General features: G+C 46.9%; 2 protein-coding genes across 2 annotated transcripts; both read left to right on the forward strand.

The window, feature by feature from the left end:
• Nucleotides 1–2,602: 2,602 nt before the first annotated feature.
• On the forward strand, nucleotides 2,603–5,017 carry LOC127306767 (probable phospholipid hydroperoxide glutathione peroxidase). Its single transcript, XM_051337470.2, has 6 exons — nucleotides 2,603–2,928; nucleotides 3,171–3,247; nucleotides 3,743–3,804; nucleotides 3,939–4,057; nucleotides 4,412–4,579; nucleotides 4,658–5,017. The coding sequence occupies exons 1-6, from the start codon at nucleotides 2,677–2,679 to the stop codon at nucleotides 4,688–4,690; spliced, it is 711 nt and encodes a 236-aa protein (XP_051193430.1). The 5' UTR covers nucleotides 2,603–2,676; the 3' UTR covers nucleotides 4,691–5,017.
• A 2,577-nt stretch (nucleotides 5,018–7,594) lies between these two features.
• On the forward strand, nucleotides 7,595–7,934 carry LOC127310181 (uncharacterized). The gene has a single exon (XM_051340873.1). The coding sequence runs from the start codon at nucleotides 7,623–7,625 to the stop codon at nucleotides 7,932–7,934; it is 312 nt and encodes a 103-aa protein (XP_051196833.1). The 5' UTR covers nucleotides 7,595–7,622.
• Nucleotides 7,935–8,356: the final 422 nt, after the last annotated feature.

The raw sequence follows: 8,356 nt of genomic DNA on the forward strand, positions 1-8,356 counted from the left end.
GAGAAGGAAAATGGAAATCTAGGCCACGTGCACGATCTGTGGAAATGCGGATGAGGACGCTTTCCACGCCTTAGTAACATGTCCGCACGCGAAGGGTTTATGGCACAACATGAGACAGTGTTGGGACTTACCATCGGAGGAAATAGTCGAAAATTCATGTAAGGAATGGTTGCTATAGCTCCTCTCTAAACTAAATGAGATACAACGTATGATGGTCCGGATGGTGTTGTGGAGGGCATGGCATGTTCACAATGAGCTGACGCAAAAAAAACCAGCCCCCCCCCCCCCCCCCCCGGATCGAGGTGTCAAAAGGTCCTTATGTAGCTATATCGATGCCCTCATTAATTAATATGTAGTTCGGTGTCACACTCGGTTCCAACCCCACCTGCAACTAGAAAATCTAAATTGCAACCACATTTGCGACTGGAGAAGAATCTCAGTTACAACCCCGCTTGCAACTGAAACAAGTCTCAGTTTTACCCTCGGAAAAAGTATCAGTTCCAAGCCCACTTACAACTTGACAAAATCTCGGTTACAACTCGGTTGCAACCACACTTTCAACCGAAGAAACTCTTGGTTGTAATCACACGTGCAACTTAAAAAAGCCTCAGATGCAACCACGCTTTCAGCTGGAGAAAAATCTCGATTGTAACCATACTTGCAAATGAGAAAAGCCTCGGTTGCAATTACAATTGCAAAAAAAATCTCAGTTCAACTACACTTACAACTTAAAAATATTTCAGTTACAACATAAAATAAAAATATACGAGGCACGGTATATACGCTACTGGAACCACGATGAGAGACTATTGTTTAGCTAGTGAATATTTATCGGTGTAGTACATAGCGTTAGAGCATCTCTAACAGATCCCGTGAATCCCGCCGGAACCGAACTTTTCCGGCGGATTTACGGGTTGGGGCCAAAACGCGCGCCGATCAGTGACCGAAAACATGGGCCGGCCCGAATACGGAGTTCAGGGGCCCGAACATTTCCCCGCACGGCCCCTATTAAAAGGGATCGCGGAGGGGAGTTCGGTTCGCAAACCCTGCTCCCCTCCGCCGTCTCCTCTCCCTCCGCCGCCGCCAGACCCCCGCTCCGACGAGCAATCCACGCCGGAACAGCCACCAATCACCCACCCACCGCCGCGCGATGGCCTCCCGTGGAGGATCCACGGGTTTGGGCGGCGGCGATTCGCCGCCGCGTCCGCCCTTCTTCCGCAGCGAGGCGGAGCGGCGGAAGTGGAACCGCAGCGAGGGCGCGCGCAAGCGTAGCGCTCGCCGGTGGACCAACTGGGGGCTCACGCCCCCAGGGAAGCTCGCCCGCTACGGCAACCAGGCGGAGAGCTCTTCTTCCGGGCAGTCCAGCCGCGCTTCGCGGCTGCCCGTGGCGCCGAGCGTCGAGGAGGATGAACTCGTCCCCGCGCGCTCTCCAACCTTCTCGGCCGGGGACTACGTCCACGGTAGCGACGAGGAGGAGGCGGTGATGGCGCAGACGTGCGCCATCAGCGAGGCGGAGGCGAGGGCCCGCTTCTGCCGTGAAGAAGCCGACGCCGTCCGCCAGGTACGGGAGTACGAGGTGGCCCGCCGGGAGGCCCGCGTCCGCAAGGTCAAGCTCGAAATAGTCGAGCTTGACATGGATGAGGCATGAAGACTTCACGCCGCCGACGATCTCCGCCAACACCGGTACCGCCGCGCGCGCCATAGCTAGTAGGCCGCATTTTGCTCATTTTAGCTAGGTTAGGTTGCTGGTGTACTAGTATAATGTCAATTCCCCGCAGTATGTATGTATCGATGCGCAATTAACGCATCTATTTCATGTATGAACTATGATCATCGCCTTAAACTTACCCACGCCAATTCGAATTCCACTTTTCAGTTTCGTTTACGGGTTCTATTCTGCGGCACTGCGAAATTGGACAGAACTTGCGTTTTCGATGAACTAAACTCGCCGGAAAACCAAAACTGATCATGGGTGCATATGCACCTGGTATGTATAAAACATATTTCAAAAAGTAAAAAAATTTAGGATGTAGAGGGACATGTTCTATGTGTACACATAAAGTTTCACGTAAAACCAACAATTTTTGTACCATGTGTAAAAAAGACAAATAATGCCTCGAGAAATAGACTATTTTAACACCAAAAATTTGTACAGGGCACAAAACATATCGGTTTTTGCTGAAACAACTTTGTGAACATGTAACATGTCAAGGTATACACGAGGCATTTTTGTTTTTATTTTTTTAATATTTGGAAATATGTTTAATATGCATTTCAAATAAAGTTGTTTTTTCGCGCTTTTCAGTTTGCGTTTTTTCGTGCTCTGCTAGAGATGCTCTTAGTCGGAGTACTCTTCTTTTCAGTTTGGACGCGCTCGTGTACGTAGCATCCTACCTAGCGCGGATGCCAAGGCCGTGAAGTTCCCGGAAGTAGGCATATGCAGCGTGGACCGTGGAATGTCGATCGGGCGTCGGCCGGCAGAGCACCAAGCGTCGGCCAGACCGCTGATTCCGTCCATACGTGGCGGACCCGGGACGTCAAACGTGGCCAGAGGCAAGCCCCACCTGGCTCACGGGCACGCCGTTCACACTCTGGCTAGGCCGGGAGGAGCGCAAGTCGAAGCAGTCATCCTGTACCCCCGATTTTCCGCTATAAAACGCCGGCCTCCGATCCCCGATGCCTTCTCGCCCCGCCCCGTTCATCTCCCGCCTCCGCCTCCTCAGAACCGCCGTCGCCTCTCCGGCCTCCTCCGCGCTGCTGCCGCACAGCCACCCGCGCCTCGCCATCCCAGCGGCCGCGCCGCCTCTTCCCCGCGCCTTCGCCGCTGCCTCCTCGCCGCTGGTCCGCCCGGGCGCCGCCCGATTCGCGCACTTCAGCATGGCCGCAGCCGCCTCCTCCGCTTCGTCCGTCCACGACTTCACCGTCAAGGTTTGCCCGCCTCTCATATTGCCCCGCCCCTCATCGCCTGAATCCGATTTTTGCACCCAACCCCCTGCGGATTTCCCGTATTTGCAGTTGCACCTGTACATGTACCCATCACTGTCCCCGCTATTATTCGGCCTTGTACAGTTTTTAAACAATAATAAATAGTGTAGTTGATTTTTTCATGTGCGCATTTTTTTTTTTTTTGTGAACTGTGGCACTAAGAACGGCCCAATTTGCGCCTGCAGGATGCAAGTGGGAAAGATGTTGACCTCAGCACCTACAAGGGGAAGGTTCTGCTCATCGTCAATGTTGCGTCCCAGTGGTACGAATTATTACTACTGCTTCTTCACATCTGCTGTTTATCTTTGGTGCGCAATTGTTTCCATGTTTTGCGAAATTAGTTAGGAAGTGTCATGCAATTCTTCTTACATAGAAATTTGTCTAAAGCGTTTGAGGTCAGTGGGATGCTCATACTATCTAGTCCCTCTCATCTGGTGTGGTGTAGTGTACCTCTTAAATTGACCTGAATTTATGTTTTGTTGCCGTGCAATTTGAACACACTCAGTTTGAACACCATCTACAAGTTTGGGTAAAGCTTACTTATCATCATAGAGCTCAAAATTTTAAGTACTGCTCTACGAATCCAAAGTTATCGGTACATGGTGAGAATTTATCTGATCACCAAGTAACTTAGTTGTAATTGGACACCTCAACTTTTTCTATCTTATCTCGACATGTTGAGTGATGTAAGTAAGTCCTGACAGGACGACCATTTTGTTGAATTGACAAAGCTAGTTGTTGTCTGTAACTACTGCAGTGGCTTGACCAATTCCAACTACACGGAACTGAGCCAGTTGTACGAGAAGTACAAGGACCAGGGTGAGTACTTAAGATATGACCTTGTTTGTTTTTTCACTACTGAATGCCTAGCTATTTTGACTATCTGCATACGGATTAGTACCTTCACTTTTGAGTCATTGATCGATAATGAGCTGACAATTATGTGACCACAGGTTTTGAGATCCTTGCTTTCCCATGCAACCAGTTTGGCGGGCAGGAACCTGGCACTAATGAGGAGATTGTCCAGTTTGCTTGCACCCGCTTCAAGGCCGAGTATCCGATTTTTGACAAGGTAAATTTGTGCATAATACTTCTTCTTCTTTTTGTGTGGGTGTTTGGTTCAAGCTGAAAAAAAAACGATTATCAGCTTTAGTGTGCACTAAGAGTGCATCCATGAACAGTCATCATCATTAGTTTGACAGAGGAAATCCAGTCCAAGATGTGTTCTCTATTTTGTATGCAGCCTCTGATATATACTCTGAATTCACTCCTGGTTATCAGACAATCTTTTGTTGTAGCAACTAACTTTTATTTCCTTGTGAAAATAGCAAGTGGTTTTGTTGTTTGATTTCCTTGACATACTAGAGTTATCTATCAAAGAGGCAAGCAGCTAGTGTGTTCTAACTTAATTTCTGTCGTCTGTTAGGTTGATGTCAATGGCGACAATGTTGCACCCATCTACAAGTTCCTGAAGACCAGCAAAGGCAGTCTGTTCGGAGACAACATCAAGTGGAACTTCTCCAAGTTCTTGGTTGACAAGGAGGGGCGTGTCGTGGACCGCTACGCGCCGACCACCTCCCCGCTCAGTATCGAGGTAAGCTGCAACACCACACTATGTGTTCCATCTCATCAAGCCCGTTCTTGTAGTGCTTACTTCTGCGTATCTCTGCAGAAGGACCTCAAGAAGCTGCTCGCGAGCTCTTAAATCTTATTTCTGCATCAACTAGATGCAATGCGTACATTGCTTGGATCACCTGAAGCTTCAACACTGTTGTAATAAAGGCTGTGCTTGGAACCGGCTATGTTATACTTATATGTGCTCAGTGTCTCAGTTACCTTGTGCAGTGCAACCTCGTACTATAGGACATGATGAAACACAGTATACTTCTGTTGCAGAAAAAAATTCATGTACTCCGTATTTTTGTTGAGAATCCTGAGGAATAAGTTTCGAAATGTGATGCCTACTTGTTGTCTGTGGCTCTGTGTTTCCGATGCTGAAACACAAAAACATCAAAAAGCTACAAATATCAGACTTGGCGGTTTGGCTCCAGGAGCATATGCTCCTGATTTTTTTGAAATGGGTGTTCGTGTTCTACGTATTTTAAAATGTCAAAAAGGTCTGGAAGAAAATGCCAGGTGTGCAGCTCGATGTTCTATATGCTCGCAAAATCGTTTCACGAAAAATCAATATTGTTTAAAATCAATATTGTTTTTGTGTCAGTGTGTGTTTTGTGTTGTGTGTGTAAAAAAGACAAAATCAAGGGCTCAAAATAAATTCTTCAAAAGGGATAGGGATTTGGTGTACATGAGCATCAGTGATCTCGTTTTCTAAATAAATTAAAAATTATATTTTTGAGTTTTAAAAAAATCTGAAAAAATCTGCATATAGCCAATAATGCATCCCACAAACGTGTAAAGATATCAATTTCAAATAATTTATATTTTAAGGGCTACACAAGAAACATAAAAGTGCATATCTGAGTAATCATTTTCAAATCCAAAAAATAGGTCAGAATTTGTTATTTATTTAGCATAAAGTAAAAATGAATTTTAGGTTAAGATTTTCCATGATTGTGAGATGTATCACTGACAATCTACAGAATTATTATTTTTCTTCAGATTATTTATAACTAATATTTTTTTTTAAATTTTTTAAAAGGGCGAGAGCACTAGAGCTTGGGAGCCAAACGACTTTTCGCTTCAAAAGACATTTCCTTATTTATTTTACAGAGGATATAAAAATATCGGTTTTTCGCGAAGAAACTTAAGGTTTGCATATAGAATGCTAAGATGTAGGCGCGAAATTCTGTTCAGATTTTATTTGATATTTTAAAATGTTATTTCAGATACCAGCAACATATACGTCCCAGATCAAAAGTAGATTTCCGACAAATATCTCCTAACATCTCCCAATGAATTTTCCATCTACGTGGTCACAAAATATACCCAAATCATCTACCCAGACCACGCTCCGTTGCCCCTAGCCAATCACCACGCTCACGGCTTCGGCCGGTGTTGGACAGTCGATCTCCGTTGCTGCTCCATTTCCAATCAACTCGTTGCCTCGTCATCACTCATTGCCTCATTATCATTCCGCAAAGCCAAGCTTTTCGTGCAGATTCCACAACTGAGCTGCACACTCGGGTGGAATCCATTTTCGAAATAATCAAGGCAATCCGCTGGAGAGTGTGTAAAGGAGAAGCCACCTAGCTAGGGCATGTTTCGATACTTTGTACTTGGGAACTTGGCTATATGTTAAAATGCAACCTCTAATTTACATTGTGCATCTATTGATTGTTAACAATTTCTTTCGGGCATCATAAGAAAAGGCAAGCCCTCGCAGATTGGTTGCCTACATTTTAGGTTTCATCTAATCGCCCGACATTTGGTTACAAGCCGTTTTCGCGATACGGTAACCTCGTAGCCTATGTGGTTGGTATATACCACCTCACAAAATATATAGATTTGTTATTTTTTTTTATCAAACCTAACTACTCCTAAAATATACATCATCATCATGGTGTTTATCATCGTGGTCGTCACCAAAACTACAAGCGTTGTCTTCGTCTTTTCACTTTTGAGGGGTCGATCACCATGATATGATTAACATATATATACTCTAAAACACATAATCACATTGTTAAATATATTTGTGTTGTTAACAAACACACAAAACATGGTTAGAGGAAAAAAATGCTCTTTTAGTCCCTCCTTTTTGGTGTTTGATGACAACACAAAAATTTGCAAATATATTATGATAAGCATATCAACATGGTAAATAAAATACATATAGTCTCCCCTAGATGTGTGCACATTTAAAGTTTGCATTTGAATACAACGGATGAAGCCTGGTGACCGGGTGTATACGTGAGCACGCGGTGAGAAACTGACATGTGTCGAACGGTGTTAGGTTTGCCGTTAGATGAATTGGTAGCCTCTATCTGTAGGGTCGTGTTCAATTTGAACTGGTGCAGGTATAAGCTTCTACGGTGGACTAACGCCGCTGAAATTTTGCTAGCTCTATAGCTATCAGGACATTCTGAAGAGGTGACTCAAGAGCCCTGCTGCTGCTCTTTTATTTGTTTGTTGAATTCTGCTTTTCTTTGACCCGGTACTGACAAAAGTGTCTCTGGTATCCTTCATCTCTCTCACACTCTTCCTGCGCTCTGTCTCTGGCTCCCAAACGAACCAAAAATAAATAACCCCAAAATCTCTCTCCATGCTCTCTCTTGTATATGATTAAATCCTTTTTACGGCTGATGTTGCTATACAAACAAAGATTAAAATCTTCCCGACGCCAAATCACAGAAATCCGGTGCTAAAAGCATGCCGCATCTACAAATCAGAAAATAGTAAGGGGATTTAAGGTCCACCTCCGCAACGCTATTCCAGAGCAGCGTCAGTGGCCACCTCCGGCTCCAGCTCCTTAGCATCGCTGATGCCACACGGATGGCCGCCCAACCGGTGCCGCTAGCCACGGCGAGTAGAACGCCACCGGGACCAGTGGAATCGACCGATGAAGCTGTGCTGCCGATGTTGGTGCTTGTTGCGATGAATCGATCGCTGCTTCAAGATCTACAACGCTGCTGCCTGCAACCTCTCCCGCGCTGCGTAAGAAGCAGAACCGCATCGCCCAGATGGAGGAGTCCGCCGCCGCCGGCAAGACCCTCAACCAGGAGCAGAAGGAGGTGCTGCGCTCCAAGCCCATCGTCGTCACGCTCATCGACGAGCTCGACCGCCTCCGCGCCCCGCTCTCCGCCGCCCTCACCGAGGAGCTCTCCACCGTCCCCGCCCCCGCCGCCCCGGCCCCGACCCCCGCCGCAGATTCGTCCGTCCAGGACCTCTTCACGCTCGTCTACTTCGGCTCCCTCTTCGACGTCAAGCCGCAGAGCGAGTTCCTCGCCACCATGGTCGCCCGCGAGCACGAGCAGGGGATTAGGCGGAGGTGACCTGAGGCTTGGCGGCGATGGGCTCCAGGCCGGCGTGGAGGAAGGATCGACCTCCCGTCCCGGAGCGTGGCTGGCGGCGGTCGACCTCCCGTCCCGGAGCGTGGCTGGCGGCGAATTTTGGTGGTCTGGAGAGGGGGCGACAGAAAAGTGTGGTTCAGAGAAAGAACGAGGGGATAAAGTGCATCGGGTACCAAGGTAAGGGAGCGTGGGAGAGAAAGGATTAACGCCGTATGGTTGCCGTTAGCAAAAAATGAATCTCAAGGTTGATCCAACGGCAGCTGATACGTCTCCAACGTATCGATAATTTCTTATGTTCCATGCCACATTATTGATGTTATCTACATGTTTTATGCACACTTTATGTCATATTCGTGCATTTTCTGGAACTAACCTATTAACAAGATGCCGAAGTGCCAGTTGCT

The sequence above is a fragment of the Lolium perenne genome, chromosome 6 (assembly GCF_019359855.2).
Source record: "Lolium perenne isolate Kyuss_39 chromosome 6, Kyuss_2.0, whole genome shotgun sequence".
Classification (NCBI taxonomy): domain Eukaryota; kingdom Viridiplantae; phylum Streptophyta; class Magnoliopsida; order Poales; family Poaceae; genus Lolium; species Lolium perenne.

Excerpts from the sequence above, each read along its gene's own strand:
- LOC127306767 (XM_051337470.2), top strand. The coding sequence starts at position 2,677 with ATGCCTTCTCGCCCCGCCCCGTTCATCTCCCGCCTCCGCCTCCTCAGA. Across the intron at positions 3,248-3,742 it reads GTCAATGTTGCGTCCCAGTG|TGGCTTGACCAATTCCAACT; the intron begins GTACGAATTATT and ends TAACTACTGCAG. Across the intron at positions 4,058-4,411 it reads AGTATCCGATTTTTGACAAG|GTTGATGTCAATGGCGACAA; the intron begins GTAAATTTGTGC and ends GTCGTCTGTTAG.
- LOC127310181 (XM_051340873.1), top strand. The coding sequence starts at position 7,623 with ATGGAGGAGTCCGCCGCCGCCGGCAAGACCCTCAACCAGGAGCAGAAG.